Source organism: Malaclemys terrapin, chromosome 5 (assembly GCF_027887155.1).
Source record: "Malaclemys terrapin pileata isolate rMalTer1 chromosome 5, rMalTer1.hap1, whole genome shotgun sequence".
NCBI classification, from domain to species: Eukaryota; Metazoa; Chordata; order Testudines; family Emydidae; genus Malaclemys; species Malaclemys terrapin.
The window spans coordinates 44655696-44678986 of NC_071509.1; the positions used below are offsets into that span (position 1 = coordinate 44655696).

Consider the following 23291-nt stretch of genomic DNA (forward strand, 5'->3'; position numbering starts at 1 on the left):
CCTGGCCGCTGATTACGCGCAGCCAGACACCAGGGCGGTTAGAGGAGCACAGCAGGGCGCGGTGCGCATCAGAGAAGCTTTGAAAACGAGTTTTGTGACTGGCCAGGCTACTGTGTGAAACTTCTGTTTGTTTCTCCTTGATGAACCCTCCAACCCCCCCGCCCCGACCCAGTTCACTCTACTTCCCTGTAAACCAACCACCCCACCCCACCGTCCCCTCCCGCTTGCAGAGGCAATAAAGTCATTGTTTTTTCACATTCATGCATTCTTTATTAGTTCCTCACAGAAGTAGGGGGATAATTGCCAAGGTAGCCTGGGATGGGTGGGGGAGGAGGGATGGAAAAGGACACACTGCATTTTAAAACTTTAACTCTTATTGAATGCCAGCCTTCTGATGCTTGGGCGATCATCTGGGGTGGAGTGACTGGGTGGACGGAGGCCCCCCCACCGTGTTCTTGGGCGTCTTGGTGAGGAGGCTATGGAACTTGGGGAGGAGGGCTGTTGGTTACACAGGGGCTGTAGCGGCGGTCTCTGCTCCTGCTGCCTTTCCTGCAACTCAACCATACGCTTGAGCATATCAGTTTGATGCTCCACCAGACGGAGCATTGCCTCTTGCCGTCTGTCTGCAAGCTGACGCCACCTATCGTCTTCAGCCCGCCACTTGCTCTGTTCATCCCGCGATTCAGCCCGCCACCTCTCCTCTCGTTCATATTGGGCTTTTCTCATCTCCGACATTGACTGCCTCCACGCATTCTGCTGTGCTCTATCAGCATGGGAGGACATCTGCAGCTCCGTGAACATATCGTCCCTCGTCCTACGTTTTCTCTTTCTAATGTTCACGAGCCTCTGCGAAGGAGAAACATTTGCAGCTGGTGGAGGAGAAGGGAGAGGTGGTTAAAAAAGACACATTTTAGAGAACAATGGGTACACTCTTTCATTACAAGGTCTCATATTTCGGCTTGCAGGCAGCCATGGTAGGCCACAGTGTTTTGTCTTTTTTAACCTTCTTAACATGCGGGAAAGGTTGCAAACAGCAGCGCATTTCCCATATCAAGGATGAATTGGGCTGTCCATTTAAAATGGGGTTTCAATGTAAAAGGAGGGGGCTGCGGTTTCCCGGTTAACATGCGGCACAAACACAAGTAAACCACCCCCCCACACACACACGATTCTCTGGGATGATCACTTCACCCCTCCCCCCACCGCGTGGTTAACAGCGGGGAACATTTCTGGTCAGAAGAGCAGGAACGGGCGCCTCTGAATGTCCCCTTAATAAAATCACCCCATTTCAACCAGGAGAGCTTTCTGGAGATGTCCCTGGAGGATTTCCGCTCCATCCCCATACACGTTAACAGACTTTTCCAGTAGATGTACTGGCCGCGATTGCCAGGGCAAATTAATCATTAAACACGCTTGCTTTTTTTTTGTAATGTTTACAAATAGTTACAAAGTTACACTCACCAGAGGTCTCCTGTGTGCCCTGAGGGTCTTGGGTGAGTTCGGGGGTTACTGGTTCCAGGTCCAGGGTCACAAACATATCCTGGCTGTTGGGGAAACCGGTTTCTCCGCTTCCTTGCTGCTGTGAGCTACCTACAGTACCTCCATCGTCATCTTCCTCGTTCCCCGAACTGTCTTCCCTGTGTGTTTCTCCAGTGAGAGAGTCATAGCACACGGTTGGGGTAGTGGTGGCTGCACCCCCTAGGATCGCATGCAGCTCCGCGTAGTAGCGGCAAGTTTGCGGCTCTGCCCCGGACCTTCCGTTTGCTTCTCTGGCTTTGTGGTAAGCTTGCCGTAGCTCCTTAATTTTCACGCGGCACTGCTGTGTGTCCCTGTTATGGCCTCGGTCCTTCATGGCCTTGGAGATCTTTTCTAATACTTTTCCATTTCTTTTACTGCTACGGAGTTCAGCTATCACTGCTTCATCTCCCCATATGGCGAGCAGATCTCGTACCTCCCGTTCGGTCCATGCTGGAGCTCTTTTGCGATCCTGGGACTCCATCACGGTTACCTGTGCTGATGAGCTCTGCGTGGTCACCTGTGCTCTCCACGCTGAGCAAACAGGAAATGAAATTCAAACATTCGCGGGTCTTTTCCTGTCTACCTGGTCAGTGCATCTGAGTTGAGAGTGCTGTCCAGAGCGGTCACAATGAAGCACTGTGGGATAGCTCCCGGAGGCCAATAACGTCGATTTCCGTCCACACTACCCCAATTCCGACCCGCAAAGGCCGGTTTTATCGCTAATCCCCTCGTCGGAGGTGGTGTAAAGAAACCGGTTTAAAGGACCCTTTAAGTCAAAAGAAAGGGCTTCGTTGTGTGGACGTGTCCAGGCTTAATTCGGTTTAACGCTGCTAAAGTCGACCTAAACTCGTAGTGTAGACCAGGCCTTAGAGAGTTAGCTGCCTTGTTTTGACCTAACTGTGTAGCACAGACCAGAGCTCAGAATTTACAGGTTGTCAGCCAGTGTCCCCTCTAATTTTTCCCACACATGTGCGGAATGAATTTTGTTATGCGCACTAATATGGAGGTGATGTGTGACACATAACTTTCATATTGGTACACACAACAAAATTCATATGGTGGGGCCGAGGGGTGCAGTGTGTGGGAGAGGGCTGGGGCAGAGAGTTGGAGTGCAGGGGTGTGAGGCCTCCGGCTGGGGATGTGGGGTTGGGGATGATGGCCTCAGGGCTGGGGCAGAGGTTTGGGATGCGAGGGTAGGGTGAGGGCTCCAGGGTGGGGCCGGGGATGAGGGGCTCAGGTCTGGGGCAGAGCGTTGGGGAGCCAGGGGGTGAGTGCTCCAGCTGGGGGTGTGGGTTCTGGGCTGGGGATGAGAGGTTTGGGGTGCAGGAGGGTGCTCTGGGGCTATGGCAGGGAGAGAGGACTCTCCACAGCACTCTCTCCCCATATCATCTCTGGGGCTGGGAGGGGAGAGGTGTGTCTCCCTGCCACAGCAGCTCCGGGGCAGGGGCCGTGGGATAGGCGCCCCAAGCTGGGCAGGTCCTGGTCGGGCGGTTCCCTGGGCACCTGCGTGGTATTAAATAGGCTGCTGCGCAGCCATGCAGCTTACAGGGAACTTAGGTTTTCACAGAACTTGGTCCCGTTGTGTGTCAGCCCTGGTCTACACTACAACTGTATGTCCGTATAACTACATCACTCAGGTGTGGGGATTTTCCACAAATCTGAACGATGTAAACTGACCTAACCCCTGGTGTAGACAGTGCTGTGTCGATGGGAGGGCTTCTCTCATTGATGTAGTACTGCCTCAGGGGGAGGTGGAGTACCTATACTGTTAGGAGAAGTTCTCCCGTTGGCAGAGGTAGTGCCTTCAGTAAGGGCTATAGTGGCACAGCTGCACTGTAAGTGGAGACAAACCCTCAAGGTACACACAGCCCTTTGCGTAAGGAGAGAGACAGTCTTTGATAGCTAGGATCCAGATTGAATAAGGATTTATTAAAGGAACAACTTGAATGGGACAGGAGAACTAAGATTTCTACTAATATTTTAAACTTCTGTCATTTTTTCATTTCCTTTGTTCCTCTCTAGGCTCCTTCCAAGTCTCCCTTATAACTGTTTTTTGAATCCTTATGTTTGTCTTCATGCCATACTCCATGCCACCCCTTATGCTTGGAACAGTCTTCCTTTGCTCACATCCTTTAGTAAATGGTTCTGAAAAAAACATTTATTTCACAAAGTCTTTCAAAACTAGCCTCCAGCAACCTGCTTACATTGCCTCAAGTCTTAGTGGCAGCAAGGTACAATATGTATGTGACTGTAGTAGACTAAACTTAATTGTACTTGAGGCTATGACTGTCTCCCGAGGCTTGTATAATATTGAACAGCGTATTGGTAGATTTTATATCTAATGGGAGTGATGGATTCTTCCCCCCCCCCCCACACACACACTTTCATGTTTTCTTGAAACATTAGCATGCCAGGTTTTAGTCCAAATTAACAGAGAAAATAAAAATACAATACAGTAGAACTCCGTTTATCCAAGGCTCCATTATCTGGCTCTCTGTACTAACTGAAGTGGGGCTTTCAGCCCTGGATAGTGGGGCTTGGGCTGTCAACCCCAGGTGACGGGGCTCAGGGCTAAAGCTCTTTGCCTATTCTTCGGATTATCTGAATTTTTATCTAATCTGGCCTAAGTCCCAATTAGATTGGATAAAGGGGGTTCCACAGTATTAATTTTAATATTGCATCATGTACAACTCACTACCATGACTACGTACAGAGGCTTCAAACTAAAGAGAAGCATCTTTTACTCAGCATTTGACTTAAATGTTATCCTTCTTCTGGCTGTAAAAGAAAATATTATAAGAAGGGAGAGCATCCTTATAGGAAACTGTTTTTAATAGTCATCAATTTATGAAAGGTTCTCTGAACCTGAGACTTCGAGGCCATAAGCAGGGTGCCATGTTGTTGGATGTTCACAGAAACTAAACTTCCTTCTCTAAGACCTGGCAGTTTTTAGTATAATCAAATTTTAGATCTTTCTTGAAACAGCTTACCTGATGGAAGTACAGTAACTCCCCACTTAATGTCCTCTCGCTTAACGTTGTTTCGATGTTACGTCCCTGCTCCGTTACAGAACATGCTTGTTTAAAGTTGTGCAATGCTCCGCTATAACGTCGTTTGGCCACCTGCTTTGTCCACAGCTGGCAGCCTCCCTATCAGTTTCCCTATGCCTCTCCCCCAGTGCCTGCTGGCGGACCCCGCGGATCAGCGCCTTCCCCATGCTTCCCCCACCTCCTGCCTGCAGCAATCAGCTGGTTTGCGACGTTCAGGAGACAGGGGGAAGGCACTGATCCGCGGGGTCTGCCAGCGGGCGGGAGGCACTGGGTGAAGGGGTATAGGGGGGCTGATGGGGCGGGCGGGTGTCAGCCTGTTTAATACCTGTATTAAATTGCTTGTTTAAAATTGTTTAAAATGTATATAATGCCTTTTGTCTGGCCAAAAAAAAATATTCCCTGGAATCTAACCCCCCCTATTTACATTAATTCTTATGGGGAAATTGGATTCGCTTAACATAGTTTCGTTTAAAGTCACATTTTCAGGAACATAACTACAACGTTAAGTGAGGAGTTACTGCACTACTTATGATCTAACAAACTTTCTTTTTTGGAAGATAGAAAAAAAGGAAGATATATTTTTCATAGAAATTACTGGGTCATTACTTTCATTCAACCTGCAGTTTTCTTATTACAAGTGAAGAACAGCACATTTAGCAATGTTGTATATATCTTAGCATGTTTTATTCCTATTTTTCTTGTTAAACTTATATCTTATGTATGTGGCAAAAGGCAAAGGCTCTAGTGCATCTGTTGCTTTCCTTGGAAGGAAGGGGAAGGAGCAGGTGTGTCCAAATGAAGATGAAGAGATGAGTGTCCAGTGGTTTCCTGTGCACCCAGGAATGTGGTGTGCTGCATAAGGAGTGTCCTTTAAGTGGTAGAAGAGTGGTGCGGCGCAGAGGTTCCTCACTTGGTGAGGAGCAAACAAAAACTAATCTAAAGTGCCTGTTTTGGGCGAGTGAGAGTGGGGCTATGATGATAGTGAGGAACTGGTATTTTTCATCCTTGGGTGAGCAGATGATATTGGGGAAACTTTTCAGACCATATTCACTAAGTTCTGCTGAAATCTTAGCAGGTACCCTCTAAACATGTTTGTCACTTACCTTATTTTTAAATTTTCCCCCAAAATGTTCAAAGGCTGTACTCTTCGAGAACTAAGGCATTGCCAAATTTTAAAGCCCAGCTGATTTTATTGTGGCCATGCATGTTTATATAGATAACTCATATATAGTTTATGTTCATATATGTGTGTGTGCCTAAAAATTTTTCTAGTAGGCACTTACTGTAAAGCAAAAAAAAAAAAAAGTAAATATGAAGAAAAGTGTCATTTCTAGTGAAAGATACCTCTGTTTAAAAAGACATGGAGAAAAAATGTTATGCACGGAACCTGGAAATAGCAAATAGCAGTTTTGTTTAAATGAAAAACTGTAGTTCTGTAGAGTTAGGGGCATTTCTATAGATGGAGTTTTTCAGGAAAAGTTTTTCAGATTCACACCCTACCTTCATCTGTAGACAAGCACTTAGTTACTTTGTGTGCTCCATATATGTACACCGATGTTTGGCATGAATGTTCAAAGTAGCATGAAAAGATTTAGGTGAGTTACAGAACTTGTTTTGACCTCAATGGAAGACATAGTTAAATCTGTACACTATCTTAAAAATTTGTCATTCTTTACTATTGAGTAGATGTTCTTCATTATCATATCAAAGCATGTTGGACAATTTGGACAATTAGGGCAGAATTTTGACCTTCGTGTGAATTTTAAATGAGTTTGTTGCCCTGGGAACAAGAGTAGCATAATGTTGAACTTTTATGTCACTCTTGGCAAACAGTAGTTATTTAAAAATAAATGGAAGATCAGTTCTAGCTCAACCCACACCGTTCTACTTTTCTGCGTGTTGTCATCATCCAGTAATAAACTTGTAATATGTTATATAGGGGCATGGCTGATGTGCAGGTTTTTTCCAGTCAACTTTAATGTCCAAAATGGGTATTAATTAATGCAAATTCTCATTGTAATTAAAAATCTTATAAACTTCGTAATACAAATTTTTGTAAACTCAGTACAACCAGGTATAATGTCACCACTGGTTCTGCTGGTGGGCTTTTACATGGTGGAATTGCTCAGTTATACTTCATGAGCTAAACATTTGTGTGTTCTTGCTAATGCTGATCACCAGGCACACCACATTGGGCTTGCTCTGACATTTAACACTAGTTATTTCTGATATCGTGTTAGAGCTTGGAAATGTACTGTTAAAAATTACTTATATAGGCCACTTACAAACAAAGTAGAAACACTACAAGTGTCTCAAAGTTGTTGATCCATTAGTTTTCCCTATGTTTTAATAGCTATTTGTAATTACACCTCTACCCCGATATAACGCGACCCGATACAACACAAATTCGGATAGAACACGGTAAAGCAGTGTTCCCGGGGGGCGGGGGAAGCACACTCCGGTGGATCAAAACAAGTTTGATATAACACGGTTTCACCTATAACGCGGTAAGATTTTTTGGCTCCCGAGGACAGCATTATATTGAGATAGAGATGTATTAAGTTTGTCAGCACTTTCGTGGTACATCTATGTTTTTAGGCTTTGGGATGTAGGTTTGGTCTGAAGGAAACTTGCTAGTAAAATTTCTTGAAGTATGGGCTTTAAGTGTGTGAATATATAGTTTTCATTCAGCACTTTAAAAAAATGATGTGTGTGTGTGTCTGGGGAGGGAGGAAAGAGAAATGTTTAGGGGAGCAATATATTATTGAACATAATCCCATTGTATTAGTATGTTTTTGTGTTAGTGGCAAGTGTTGCAGAACTTGCATTTCATGGCTTTTCCCCCTTTCATCTTCTGTCAATAATTTGGCATAAGATTAATACATCTTTTTAAAGACACTGACTTTGTTTCTGCTTTGGAGTTGACCCAAAATGTTTTCTTGTTGTTGGGGTTTTTGTTTTTGTTTTGATCAACTCTAGCCGCAGCAAGGACTGATTTGTTTAAATTGTGTTAAGTTTAGGTTTTGTTTAGTTCAGATTAATGCTATAGAATATCTGCAGAAGTAGTTTTGGGGAATTACAATATTGTAGGGACACAAGTATTGTAAGAATTGTTACAATGCTTATGCTGAACTCTTAAGAGTTTTCTTGATACTACAGTAGATCAATAATTTAAGTCTGGAAAAAGTGTACTATATTCTGAGTTTGTCAAATATAGATTGATATAATTGTATATGTCCTTCTAACCAAGATGTATCCATAATTTATTGTATGTCAAAACACAAATGTGTCTTTATTTTTTGTAAAATTACATTTCTGTTAGATTCACACCCTGCTAACAAATTATGGTTGTAAAGCAGGGATGATATAAAATCTTGCTGTATTTCTGTGGGCAATTCAGATCATGTCTGGATCCTATTAATGAATTCTGATCAGTTAACACAGTCTGGGCCTGATTCTTATGTAAATATGGGATATAATTCAGCATCATTTTTTCAAAGAGGTTACTAATTTTTAGTGTGGACTATTTTTACTCTCCATTGAATATAATATTACTTTGGAAGCTGGAAAAGGAAATATTCTTCCATAGCATTTTGTCTGTTCCCATTTGAGAAGCACTGAGACTTCCTCTTTTGATTAGAGCTGAACCTAGTGTGCTAATGTGACTAACTCTTTATAGATTTGCAAAACATGTTTGTGTAGCAGCATCACAGATTCATGTGAGCACAGCTGTGGGATGAAATCTGCCATAATTAATTAACTACGCAAGGGCCCTGAAAAAATTGTGTGGAGATGGTCTCTAACAAATAGAAGAATTAAATTTGTTTGAGACTTTCCATAGGGATCCTTTGAAGTGCTTGTTTAGAATGTTTGTATGTGGAAGTAGTCCTTAGAAATCCATTGTATTGGTTAAATGTTGGTGGTAAACTAGCAGTTGGAGCACAAAAACATTGTTACAGTGATCATAACACACTGATTGATTAAGGGTGGCTCTTTTCAAGTATCTAATTTGAATCCCAGGGTTTTCTAACAAAGATTTTAGAGGTGATTGGGGCATAGAAAGTCATCAAATGGTCTCTGAGCTTCAAAATGTGGACATTTAAAATAGTACATTCTGAAACAGTTCATTTCCTTTTGTTGCACTATCTTAACCATAGTGTTAAATGTGATTATACAGATTGTCTCTGTCAAAGATAAATGAACTGGAAAATATTAAATACAAATTGTCAGCCAAAGAAACAGATGAATATTAATCTAGAACTAAACAGTTTTTGTCTAGATATTTAACTAGACAATCCTTAGGGAAGATGATGGTCCCCTAGGCTGTCAAGAGACAGAGAAGCAGGTAAATGGAGGCAGTAGTAATCCTTGCTAAGGGCCGTCTGTGTCTTCTTTGAGAACAAATGAGAGTTGGCAGGTATTTTGAGAAGGCCAACTTTACTAAGGGCAGCCTGAGTCAAATCTTTTCAGAATCATAGGAGGTGGCAGCTAATTTAAAAGAGGGCGATTCAAGTTTCTTTGAAGGAAACCACTATTCAATCTCTGCTGAAGGAGAAACTTTCATTTCATTTATGAAGATTAATGGAAAATATTATCCTTAGTTTATTAAAAGAAATTGTTAGGAATTTATCAGATCTGTTCAACAGTTACCTCATTGCCATTTTTGTGTAAATAATGCCTGAGCTGAGATGATTTTGGATGATAAAAGATCTGACACAGAGTGCTAAATTTTTATAGCATGTGTTTAAAATTAATTGTAACTTGTAAACAATTTAAGAATTTACAAGTAAATCTGTTAAATTCATTAAATATTTAAATACACAGAGTAGTTATTTTGGGAAAGATGTATTGTATTCTTCCATACAGAAGTGATTGAATTCCTTCTTTTGAAATGAAAACTCAGCCTCTGCTATGGCGCTGCAGCTGGTGTCACCATCATACCCGTTTTAAGTTCTAAATAGGAATATTTGTAAATAGAAGAAAGGCATAAAATCTGTTGCATTTCTTAGTTTGGAAACTGCATGTTGGCTCAAAAAAATTATATCTTAATATCAATTATCCTAATGTTTGTTTGTTGTGGAGTTCAAAGGTTATCACATCTGATCAACTCCAAAAATCAGGAAATTGTCTAGACATCAGTGGGCAGAAGAGTATTAATTTTGGTGAGATTTGGAAAATTGGAAGGGGGAAATGGTCACATGGAGCCCCTTGCATCTGGTTAGCAGATCCAGCAGCTTCCACCAGCTCTGTAATTATCTATAGATCAAAGAACCTGCAGCTATTAATACTTTACAGCATAACTTTGCCCATCCTTTCAATATAGTTTAAAATGTTAACATCTGAAATGACTTGTCTTCCAGACAAAAAGAAGAAATAAGAATAGTGAAAGGAAAGGGGGTGTTCACAGAGATCCTGAAATGGGGAAAAGGGAAGGGTGGAGGTTGCAGGAGTCTCTGAAATAGACAGGAATGGGAGAGTGGCACACAGCTTGTGGGGGGAAATGGCGGGATGCAAAGAGCCCAGGGTGTATGCAGAGAGCTCAGCCAATAGAAGCAACAAAGTGTGCGGCCCTCTAGTATTTCACCTGTAAATAATGTAGGTGTATATCTTTCCATAGGTAGTTGTTTTGTTAAAAGAATTTTTTTTTTGGAACACAAGTATACATTTTATTCCTGCTCCTTTCTGGGATGAAAGACAAATTTGAATAGAATGTGTATTTTTGGTTAAACTCTTTTAATAAATGATTCTGTGAAACATACAAATTTGTCTTGGGAAGTGTGAAGTCGGGAAGGAGGTGACAAATAGCCAGTAGCTCCTGCACCTAAATGTTGTCTGAGAGCAGGGGTTCTTGCAACAAATTTTTGGTGGCCTCAAAGTGTGGCCACCAACTCTTGCTGGTGTGACAGTTTTTCCAAAAAAACTTAATTAGCTTTAGGAAAAACAAATAAATATGCACATATACCTGTCCAAATCATTGTAATTTATTTATGTAGGGTTTTTTTGCAGACTCCGTAACAACAACAATGTACAGTTGTCTCTATTCTTTACTAATTTATTTACTATTCTAAACAGAATAGAAACACAAATAAGGTGTTTTTGATATTCTTGTCTTTTTGTTGTTCCTTTTGCCTTTTTGGTTTCTGTTTTTTAATAAATTGCTAGTTAGTAAGTCTGCTTCTGTGAAAAGTGATATATGTATATTAAGATCACTTTTCGCAGCAGCAGACTTGTTAGCTAGCTGGGAGGCAGTGAAAAATGATATTAACAAACATACAAGTATCACTTTTCACAGCAGACTTACTCAGCCCTGGCAATCCGGGGGACAAATTAAGCCTTGGATGGGTAGGTGGGTAGGGAGGCATGGGGGGGCAGGGGTGATGGGATGGATGGGTCATGGGGCGGGGGAGGCAGCGGGGGCCAGAGGCAATGAGTGGGATGGTGAGCCTGAAGCCCAGTGGCTGGAGCCTGCCACCACATGGCCAAAGCGTGCCACCTGCCACCCCAGGGCTAAAGCCCGAAGCTTGAGCCCCATTGCCCATGGGAAGGTGGAGAACTGACACCAGCTGTCTACTCCCCCAGCATTTGTGGCTGGGGGGAAGTGGGGGGGTGGAGGAGGGCAGGGCCTGACCACTGACTTGCAGACCCAGGGAAGAGGCAAATGCTTGGCCCTCCAATCACTGCCTGGGTGGCTGTGGCCGCAAGAAAAGCCTCTGGTGGCCACATTTGAGAAACGCTGAAGTCTGTGGAAAAAATGCTTTTTAACAAGACTTCCTTAAATGTTAATATTTAGGATATTGTATTGTTTTAAAAAAATAGGTCAGTATGCTATTTTTGAGAGGTCTTGCTGTATTCCAGTGAAGGTAGTGATTGCTTTAAACAGAACAATACACTTCCAAGTGATATATTAAGCATCATCAAGTTAAAATTTCTGACTGAGTTTTTTTTTCTTGTCTTGTTTAAGGTATTCAGACTAAATAGCTATTTAGAGAGTTACTGTCCACTTTAAATCTAGTAAATTAAAAGTAATTTCAGATACTCCTGAATACCATTGTCTATGTGAGAGGCTCTATAAATACTACTTTGGAGAACTGTAATGCTGCATACAGTTATATTAACTGCAACATAGCTATCTGAAATGGGTTGTTTTTAGAAATCTGTTCTAAAAATTGAATATTTTTGGGGAAGGTGTGTATCAAACATAACTTACTCATAACTGTTTTTCTCTGTTTATTTTTAAGACGAGCAAAAATCAAATTAAAGTAGATCTTGTAGATGAGAATTTTACAGAATTAAGAGGAGAAATAGCAGGACCTCCGGACACACCATATGAAGGCAAGTAATGTTTTTGCTTATGAAATCATTGTGCACTTCAAATAATATGTCTTGGGTTGCTTTGTTTATAAAGTCAATTTACAAAATAAAAAGAAATAAAGCGCTACATATTTTGAAACGAGCCATTAATTTATGTGGTTTTAAATTAAATATTTAAATTTAAACTTTGAAAAAGTATCAGTTACTTTTTCATGTGATTATATGTAAATTTGTTTAGTCTGTAGCATAACAGACTTTACCATGCAACTTGCAAGGACTAAGCTGCAGTTTGGGCTGTGCAACAGAATTGTAAAAGATATAGTAAGAAGGATGTTTAGTTCCGTGATGCAAGATACAGTTATCATGCTTGGTAGGGATATGTAAGTTTGTAACTGTCTCTGGGATCTGGAAGCAAATGTGTATTCTAGGCCTGGAGAAACCTAGAGTACAGAATAGAGTAATTGTCCAACATGGGTTACAAAGTGCTGTTGTAGAGAATATATGTGTTGTTTTTTTTTAAAGGTATTTTATATTTTTTTCAACTTGACAGGAGAGGCACCTCTCCATTAGAAGAAATTTGGAGGTCTACCTGTTTCCATAGATCCCTCTATTTAATTTTCCATTGGGGGATCTTCAGTAGTAGACTGGTGTTTACAATTATCCTGAAAATCATATAGCCTATTCTCTAGTTTTCCTGTGTTATGAATCACAACCAAGTATATAGTTTATCAGACCATAAAAAAAAAAAGATTTTGTTCCAGATATAACTGAAAATGGGATTTCACCTAGCAGTCCCAAATTGCTCAATTATCTTTACATTTGTAATGTGTGTGTATAATTCAGGTGGAGCTGGCAGTGACTCCTAAAGTTAGGGTTTGCTTGATATTTGTCAGAAGACCCTGTTTTCAGTAGCTTTGCTGAACTTTAACTGTATGTGCCAAAATTTTCTATGCCGATTGTCTGTCTCAGGCTAAACTCTGGAAAAGTTTCAGCAAAAGCAGTTCAGCTGTTTCCAAAAAAGCAAGGTTATGGGAAAGTAAGCCCTTTTGCCAATGTTAAAAACTTCTTACAAACCTTCATTGAGAAGCTCTGGTACCACCAAGATTTGAAGCAGGGACTTGAAATTTGATAGGGGTGTCATTCTGTAGTCAGACATCTGCTTTTTATCGTCCTTGTGAAAATCTTCCCAAATTTAGTGGATTTATAAGTCTCTGAAAATTGCTGTTCATACATGCTCAGTAGAGGTTTGTTAGAGGCTGGCAGCAGAAGTCTCGGAATATGCTATCTCTGAGCATGCTTTAACCCAGTATTTAGGAGGACTTTCTCTGTGCTTACTTCTCCTTGCTGGTGGGTGCTGCTTTGGCACCAGACTGTAACTGGAAGCAGGAGTAACCTGAGTCCCAACATTCCTCTGCTCCCAAGCAAATAGCGGTGAAACCCATTAGTGAAATGTCTCATCCCTCCTGCAGTGGTTGGTCCACAGAGGATAATAGCCTGTTTTTGCTACCAGTTACGCTGTTAGCTGAAGTTGTACAAGTGTCTGTGCTATGGTTCCAAAGATTCTAGCACTGTAAGTGACTCACATGAGGGTCAATATCATTTCACTTAATGGTATTTGTTTTTTCAAAAACTTTAAGATTTTTGTTATGTTAAAAGAATGTTAAGTTGCAAAGTCAAGCACTCCGAAGTTAGGAAATGGCAGAATGAAGGTTGCTTGTACAGCCACATAATTCATCTTCCTTGTGTGTATGCACTGTGATAGTGTTTAATAACATGATAATATACTTTTTTCCCCCTACAGGATCCTACCATATCAGTATACAGAATGGATGGTGCTCAGGAAATCCATCAGGGTTGTTTTGTGATTGAGGCTGTGGCCTGTAGGACCCATTTGTTCTAGAATTTAGAAGTTTTGTAGCGACTGAGGCAAAGGACTGCAGGAAGAGAAAGGATATCTCATAGTTAAAACAGCTGAATACCAGCATGGAGAATTGGATTCTTTGCCACAGAGTTCCTATGTGATGCTGGGCAAGCCACTTAAACCAAACTTTTCACAGTTGACTACTAGTTGTGTATCCCTCACTTTCTGGATGCCCAAATTGATACTTTGGGCCTGTTTTGTAGAAGGGCAAAGCACTTGCAGCTGAAACCAAAGTCAGCAGTATCTGTGCTTTGACTGTATAAACATGCTGTAAAAATGCTGAGAACCCTGAAAAATCAGGCCGTTGGTGTCTGAAACTGGGTATCCAAAATTACGGGGCCCATATGATGATTTTGGGCTTAATCTCTGTGTCTCAGTTCCCAGTCTGTAAAATGGTGATAATGCTCCCTTATCTCATCTGGGTATTGTGAAGACAAACTTATTAGTGCTTGTGAAGCACGTGGATACCAGGATGAGGGCACTATAGAAACACCAGGAGGAAATGAGTAATTCCGTATTTAGTGCAAGGTTTGGATGATGTGAGGTGTATAAGGCATGGACACATTGATGAGTTTAAAAAATATTGAATAACTACTTATTCAGTGAGCACCATACTTTTCTGGTCACTGAATAAGGCAGGAATTATGTCGATTGAAAAAAATAGCACGATCATGTAATTGGATTGTATTATAGTGTGTATTTATAAGGCGGTCAAATTAAGATTACATGAGCAACTTTAATTCTGGCATTTCCTAACTTTTGAATGCTTGAGTTTTCAAGCTGAATGTTCTTTTAACATAGTTTTATGCATTTATTAAGATTATGTATATAGACATATAGGTCTATAAATGGATATAGACAAAACAGTAACATTGCACTACTGTTTTGGGTAAACAATGAAGAATATGTAGTTGAAACTGCAGGTGAATATCAGGTTAATCTTAAGGAGAAGTGCTTTATGACTTTTTTTTTTTTTAAATAACCACAAATGGTAAGGAGGTTTTATGTTTCTGAAAGTGGTAAATTCCTATAGAAAAGTGCTCCATAGGCCATATTGGTGTATTAGTTTAATACTGGATCCAAAGGAAGCTTGCCATCTAATGAATTGCCAACACACACTTGCTTCATCATCTTCCTTTTTTTTTTTTTTAAAGGTTTCCCACCAAATTATTGACCAGCTTCAACTGTACTTAGCTTGCATAATGTTTAAAAGATCACAGCCTGAATTGGTACAGCTTCCAGTCACTTTACAAAAAAGTAGATAGCAAGAGTTCTGGAAATCCAGATTAATGGCTGATGTGTTCTGCTTGTCCGTAGATGACACTCTAAAAATGTTCTAAAGTGGTAGTCTAAAAGCAGGTGTATTAATGTTTTGTTTATTTTTTTTTAAACCTCTTTAATGAGAGACTGGTGAACCACAATAATAGTAATTTCATTTCTTAGTGTATGTATTTGATTTATATCAGGTGAGTGAGTACAGTAAATCTAGTAACATTAGACTTGAGGTTTGGTCTGGGCTTTAAGTGTAGGACTTCCTAATATCTGTGTACAGTAACTCCTCACTTAAAGTCGTCCCGGTTAACGTTGTTTCGTTGCTGATCAATTAGAGAACATGCTCGTTTAAAGTTGTGCAACGCTCCCTTGTAACATTGTTTGGCAGCTGCCTGCTTTGTGCACTGCTTGCAGAAAGAGCAGCCCATTGGAGCTGGCTGGTGGGGGCTTGGAACCATGGTGGACCTGCAGCTCCCCTATCAGCTCCCTGCTCCCCTAAGTGCCCTGTGCAGCAGCTGCCCAGCAGGCTATCAGTTATCGGCAGTTCATCTGTCCCTCCCCCCACTGCCATGTGCTGCTCCTGCTCTCTGCCTTGGAGCTGTTCCTTGGAGCCTCCTGCTTGCTGTGCATGGGGCGGGGGGAAGGGAGGGCTAATGTCAGGGTGTCCCCCTGCTCCTGCACCCCGCTTACCCCATCCCTATAGAGTGGGGGTGGACACACGACAGGGCTCAGGACAGAGGGAGCTTGCTGATCTACTTAAAAAGGCAATGTACTTAGAGTGCGGTCAGCCTACTTAAAGGGGCAATGCGCATCTCTCTCTCTCGCTCTCAGAGGGTGTGTCTCTCTGTCTGCCATGCTGTCTCCCCACCCTCCATTTGTGCTGTCTTGTAGATTGTGAGGCTACATTAACAACAATGTGCTAACCCTTGAGGGCTCAGCCGAGTACTACTTCATCATTTAGCATAAGGCATTCCCTGGGAAATATCCTACCCTCTGACTTCACCACCTCAACCAGGCTTCACAATCATCATTGCTGTGTACAGTATTAAATTGTGTGTGTGTATGTGTATGTGTGTGTGTATGTGTGTGTATATATATATATAAAGTTTTGTCTGGTGAAAAACATTTCCCTGGAACCTAACCCCCCCCATTTACATTAATTCTTATGGGGAAATTGGATTCGCTTAACATTGTTTTGCTTAAAGTTGCATTTTTCAGGAACATAACTACAACATTAAGCGAGTAGTTACTATAATAGAAAAAGCAAGGCTTTTGAATATTGCTTTAAGAACTTATCAAACAGTTTCAGCAGAAATATTGAGGTACATACAGAAGTTACATTTATATTACAATCTATTGCATTCCAAGACAGATGTAACAATAATTAGTGAGCAAATAAAGTTAACCTTTTATCTAGATAAATTTGTATAAAAGTTAATTTAGTTTGTAAGCTCTTTGGAGCAGGGATCTGTAATTTATTTTTGTATGTAAATGCCATGCATGCCCATGGTGATGTATAAACAGTATTAGTTTATTGTCCCCTACTGATTTAGGTATTGGGGTTATAAACTTCAGGTGGATCCTTTATTTGTATGGCAGACTAGAACATATTACCCAAAATTGTGATAGTCCCTGTCCTTGAAGGGAATGAATCTTGCCTTTAAATTACATTTGCAACGTCTGCTGTAATATCTGTATATTGATTTGAAATCCAGACAAAATGGTATGGAGCAGCAAAAACCTTAAGAGCATTTTTGGATGTTGAAATCCAGCAGCAATCTTCTTAACAATCCTACAGAGGGAACTTTGCGCTGCCTTCTCAGATTGCTTTGCTTGAAAATCAGCCCATATATATATATATATATATATATATATATATATATATATATATAGGTCTTGCCTGTGTCTGCCTATTCCCTTCATTTGTATTTTGAGTTCATGTTTTGAGACGCAAATCAAACTTACTGTGCTGGAATCGTTGGCCAACTTTGCCTCACAGCCTGTGGTCAACATAAAGAAACAACAGGTACAGAGACGCAAGAGTAATTTGGCAAGCATTTCCGCCCTCCCCCCTGACTTATTTTAGTATTTTAGCCAATGTGGCTTTGGTTTGTACTTCATCTTATTGCTCTTTATATAGTATGTCACCTGTTGCCTTTTCCAGTCTGCCTTACAAACATAGTGTACATACTATTTTGAGTTCAAACTCACCTGTTTCTGAAGTTTTTTTTAAATATGCCTTAAGTTCATTTTAAACCTCCCCAGGTTTGACTGCTAAGCCTATTCCTTAGATCCTCTTTCCAAAGAGCCACTCCTACCTCCCTTATATTTGTGTGGGATAATGACTCAGCAGAACCCTTAATCTTTACCAGCAAGATCTACACCCACTAATAGATTGGGGTGTTTCAGACAAACTTCCCTCCAGCACCGTTGTGCTAGGTGCTTTACAAAAATATAAAACCTTTCCCCAAAGAGTTAACAGTCAAGACAGACCATGCACACTTTCTTATTCCTGTTTTCAGTTTTTAAATACTTTGTTTCCTTGTCATAGCCTAATTTGCCATCTCATTACTTTTGCTCTTTAGTTTGTAACAATCAGTTAATTTTTGTCTGCCAGTTTGTAAGCCCTTCCCCAGTGTTTACATATTTCACACCCTTTCCCATTTTCAACATTTGTCTCACTTTCTGTATTAGTTTTTAAAAATAAGTGTACTAATTATGCCAGTAAAGTGTTAGGAATAGTGTGGTATCATCTCTGTTCTGTAGGAGGAAGGCATTGCTGAGTTAGGCCTAAAATCCCAACTATGTTGTCTTCCATTTTTGTTTGAATTATAGCTGGTGACTTAAATATAGGTTTTTTTTATTTGAATTCAGATGGATGAAAAAAAATTCAGTTGAAATCTTAGTCCTCTTCTGCAGGTGTGAGTAAAAACATATATGTAAATTCCTTAATGATGACAATATTAGGGTTACCATTCGTCCGGATTTACCCGGACATGTCCTCCTTTTTGTGCTAAAAATAGCGTCCGGGGGGAATTTGTAAAGCACTCACAATGTCCGGGATTTCCCCCCTCCCCTGGAGCGGCTGGGAGGGCTGCAGGAAAGTCCCGGGCTGGACTCCGGAGCAGCTGGAGAGGAGCTCCGCCCTGCATTCTGAGCAAGTGTCTCAGCACAAAGTGCAGCCCTCCCCTTTTGCAACTGGGAGCGGTTACTGCCATGCAGCGTAGCAAAACGGGAGCGAGAGCACTTTGTGCTGATACAAGGGCAGCTCTCCCCTGCAACCCGGTCCGGGCCAGGGACCGGGTTTTGTTGTGCAGGGCCAGGGACCGGGTTTTGTTGTGCTGGGGAGCTTAGCCACGTGTCCGGCTCGCACAGAGCCCAACACCCTGTTCTGAGCAGCAGGGTAAGGGGGGCAGGAGAAGGGGCAGGGAGGTTCTGGAGGGGGCAGTCAAGAAACGAGGGGGGGCTTTTTGGGGGGAGTGGAGAAAGTTTTGGGCAGTCAGGGTACAGGTAGGGGGTAGGGTCCTGGTGGGCAGTTGGGGGGGGGGTCTTAGGAGGGGGCAGTTAGGGGACAAGGAACAGGGAGTCTTAGGTAGGGGGTGGGGTTCTGGAGGGAAGTTAGGAGCAGGGGTCCCAGGAGGGGGCAGTCAGGGGACAAGGAGCGGGGGGGTAGGGGGCTGGGAGTTCTGGGGGGGAGCTGTCAGGGGGCAGGAGTGGGGAGAGGGATCGGAGCAGTCAGGGGACAGGGAGCAGAGGGGTTTAGATGGGTTGGGAGTTCTGGGGGGGGGCTGTCAGGGGGCAGGAGTGCGGAGAGGGATCGGAGCAGTCAGGGGACAGGGAGCAGAGGGGTTTAGATGGGTTGGGAGTTCTGGGGGGGAACTGTCAGGGGGCAGGAGTGGGGAGAGGGATCGGAGCAGTCGGGACAGGGAGCAGAGGGGTTTAGATGGGTTGGGAGTTCTGGGGGGGGCTGTCAGGGGGTGGGGAGTGGTTGGATGGGGCGTGGGAGTCCCAGGGGTCTGTCTGGGGGTGGGGGTGTGGATAAAGGTTGGGGCAGTCAGGGGACAAGAGGCAGGGAGGCTTAGATAGTCCTGGGGGGCAGTTAGGGGCAGGGGTCCCAGGAGGGGGTAGTCAGGGGACAAGGAACGGGGGGAGGGTTGGGAGGTCAGGGGGGGCGGGAAGTGGGAGGGGCAGGGGCGGGGCTAGGGCGGGGCTTCTCCCGTCCTCTTTTTTGCTCGCTGAAATATGGTAACCCTAGACAATATTAGAAATATGGGCTTTTATTCCAATTTTTCTATTACATATAAAGTAACTCCAGTTAGTGAATTTATAGTTTGCTTCAGAGCGTTTCTATAGTTGGAAAGGCACTGTGCAGAAAGTGCCAAAAAATTTGACAGTAACATCTTTGAGAATGGAGAATTTATTATCCTTAATAATGTAAGAAACAGGCAGATGGACTCTGTAATTTCTCCTTATTAGTAATGTAGTTTTCCCACAGGAAAAAAGACAGGGCATAGAATAACTGATTTAGACTCTGATCCTGCAGTTTACTCCATCCAAGCAGACCCCTGTAGAATAGAAGCAACTCTGCTTGTGCAGATAATTTGCAGGATCAGGGCCATATAGACTACTCCTGAACCCTCATTGGGAAGGAATTATAGCTAGAATATATAAAATTTTACAAAGTAAACTGGTAAGGATAAATGGGAGGAAAAGCTTTTGACTTCCAAATAGAAGAACAAGAATGGAATGAGAGAATAATGTATACAAGGAACAGTGCTGTGGCCCGCAACTTGATTAAAACTCAATATAAATTGTTATATAGATTCTATTAATCTCTTGCAGTGCTGTGGTCCATGAAATTACTTCCAGGCAAGCAGTGCTGGAGAAATTGCAAATAGAGAATGTAGATAAGTTGGTATTGTCTGAAAATACAGAAATATTGTAGAGGATTATAAATGTTACTAACAATATCTTTGGAATAAGAAATGGTTAACTCCCCCAAAGGAGGTGGTATTAGGAATAGGTACTATAATACTGAAATAGTGAATGCTTGTAGAAATGTTTCTAGCAGGGTACCATATTATAGCAAAAGTTTGGATGTCTAAGGCCTGGGCTACACTACAAAGTTAGGTTGACATAAGCTGCCTTGGGTTGACCTAGTTATGTATGTATCTATACTGAAATGTGTCTCTCACTGATATAAGTGCCCCATTATGCCAACATACTAACACCACCTCCCCGAGTAGCGTACAACCATGGTTGACGTATGGAGGTCAATGTAGTGCAAGTGTCGGCCGTTACAGTTTTTCAGCAGCTGTTTCTCAATAACAGACACTGACCTTTAATCATAATCGTGAGCTCCACTGCTCAGATGTCACGTAGACTGGTAGCCCCCTCCTTTAAAACATCTGCAAATTTTTAAAGTGCCTTTTCCTGAATGTCCAGCTGATCTACCACACATAACAGCAATCCATTGTTGCATGCAAATGTCCAGCTATGTGGGTACACGATTCAAATGCGCTCCTGCCTAGAGTAGACAGGAGAAATTGGATCTCCTGGGCCTGTGGGGAGAACAGGCTGTGCAACTCTTAACCAGCTGTGGAAATATTCATAGAATCATAGAATATCATGGTTGGAAGGGACCTCAGGAGGTCATCTAGTCCAACCCCCTTCTCAAAGCAGGACCAATCCCCAACTAAATCATCCCAGCCACGGCTTTGTCAAGCCTGACCTTAAAAACACCTAAGGAAGGAGATTCCACCACCTCCCTAGGTAACCCATTCCAGTGCTTCACCACCCTCCTAGGGAAAAAGTTTTTCCTAATATCCAACCTAAACCTCCCCCACTGCAACTTGAGACCATTACTCCTTGCTCTGTCATCTGGTACCACTGGTAACAGTCTAGATCCATCCTCTTTGGCACTCCCTTTCAGGTAGTTGAAAGCAACTATCAAATCCCCTCCTCATTCTTCTCTTCTGCAGACTAAACAATCCCAGTTCCCTCAGCCTCTCCTCATAAGACATGTGTTCCAGCCCCCTAATCATTTTTGTTGCCCTCCGCTGGACTCTTTCCAATTTTTCCACATCCTTCTTGTAGTGTGGGACCCAAAACAGGACACAGTACTCCAAATGAGGCCTCACCAATGTCAAATAGAGGGGAATGATCACGTCCCTCGATCTGCTGGCAATGCCCCTACTTATACAGCCCAAAATGCCGTTAGCCTTCTTGGCAACAAGGGCACACTGTTGACTTATATCCAGCTTCTCGTCCACTGTAACTCCTAGATCCTTCTCTGCAGAACCGCTGCCTAGCCATTCGGTCCCTAGTCTGTAGCAGTGCATGGGATTTTTCCATCCTCAGAATCCCACTCTGCACTTGTCCATGCTGCCTATTGCTACACTGCAGTTTGGGAACCCCAGAGCTGCAAATCCATACACTACATCTTGCACATTGCCAACAGTCTCAGTCCTGTGTAGCAGGAGACAATTAATGGCCCTGCACATTTCCATGACAACAGTCTCCACTATGGCTTTTCCAACTCCAGAATGAATTCCCATTGACTGGTAGCAATCTGGTATGGCAGGTTTCCAAAGTGTGATCGCCACTCGCTTCTCCACTGTCAGTGCAGCTCTATTTGGTGTCCCTGCGCTTGATGTCTGGGGCAAGGTTGGCACACAGATCCAGCCACTGCTCATCATCCACAGCCTGTATTACGATGTGACCCCCAAGTCATTAGTCGTTTCTTGGAGACCAGCAGGGGCACTCCACCATCTGTAGCTGCTTCTTAAATGCCACCAGCAACCTTGAATTGGTTCTCGCTATGTCCCACAGCAAACTGACCGCTTGGAAATCGTCATGTTCTCCATAGGTTCTTCTTGCGGCTCCACAAATACTGGAGGATCGTGCATCCTGTGGTTGCCATGCTCGTGATAATAGTGCAGAGCTGTGTAGGCTCATACGCTGCTGTCAGAGATGGCAGACAGGGACAAGTCCCCCATCAGTTCGTGGAAATTTGAAATTAGGCACAAAAATTATGGCACAGAGATATTATGGGATGGAGAACATTGACTTATGGGAAGTTGAGCCATTGTTCCAAGTCACCACGGCGATATTTGTTCCACCATGCATTGCCACAACTACCCAAAAGACATTACACTGAACAGTGCAGGTTGCACACTGGGATACCTACCCATGGTGCACTGCACTGCATTGACACAAGCATTCCTGGTAAGCACATGCTGCATCGATGCAAGGTGATAAGTCTGCAAGCGCACAAGCAATATTCTAACTATGACTGCTGTATGTCAATGTAACTTGTCTACTTGTAGTGTAGACATGGCCTTTGACTCCCCTTATTATGTGTCCCAATCATGCAAACACATGTTAGTAGCCCTGTTGAGTTCATTGGGATTACTCATGCATAAGTATTTGCAGAATTGGAGCCATAGTAAATGGTTAAGCAGTATATAGCACCTGGTGAATTGAAGTGTTGGAAGTTATTCTTTTCAGAGCATACTGAAGAACTTGAAAGCTATGTGGACTCCTTTCTTAAGTTACACAGTGGAACATCCTCAAGCTCTAAATAATTTAAACTTAAATTGAACTAATTTTGATTTAGTATTTTGAAGAGAGAGAATTGAGGGTGTTAAGTGTCAGAGTGAAATGGATAATTCTTTAGTGTGTGTTTCATATTAATACTGGGCATCATTACATCGGATACAATTTATTTTTATTTTAGTATCTACTTTCTTAGGTATTCTGATTTTTTAAATTGAAGGTCTGTTTGACTAATATGAAACAGAGGTGTTCCAACAAGGAAAAAATGGAAATTGAAGATTAATAACAAATTGAATATCTTGGAAATAGGTATTAGGTTTGTATAAAATGTGGGAATATGACATTAATAAGCTGAATTTATGTATGTGCATAATTATGTGTGTGTATGTGTGTTTAAAAGTTGGAAGATATTTCTCACTAGATTAGCTTCTTTTGGATATGATTATATTACTTGACAGCATCCATGTAAGGGTAAATTTAGAATCACATTTGTTTCACTTTCTTTTGAGCTCATAGTACGTTAACACTCTTGAAATCAGTATAATCTTTCACTTGTGTTTTGATTTTTGCAGGAGGGAGATATCAACTAGAGATAAAAATTCCAGAAACATATCCCTTCAATCCTCCTAAGGTACTGTAAACATTTTTGTGGATGTCTTTCT

At 42.2% G+C, this 23291-nt stretch overlaps 1 protein-coding gene across 2 annotated transcripts in view; it reads left to right on the forward strand.

Annotated features, from left to right (window-relative positions):
• Nucleotides 1-23291, forward strand: part of UBE2K (ubiquitin conjugating enzyme E2 K) — a 69074-nt gene that overhangs the window by 23133 nt on the left and 22650 nt on the right. For both annotated transcript variants that reach the window (XM_054029168.1, XM_054029167.1), the window contains 2 exons: nt 11807-11900; nt 23202-23260. In XM_054029168.1, the coding sequence (XP_053885143.1) occupies nt 11807-11900; nt 23202-23260 (153 nt within the window). The remainder of the gene's footprint in view (nt 1-11806; nt 11901-23201; nt 23261-23291) is intronic.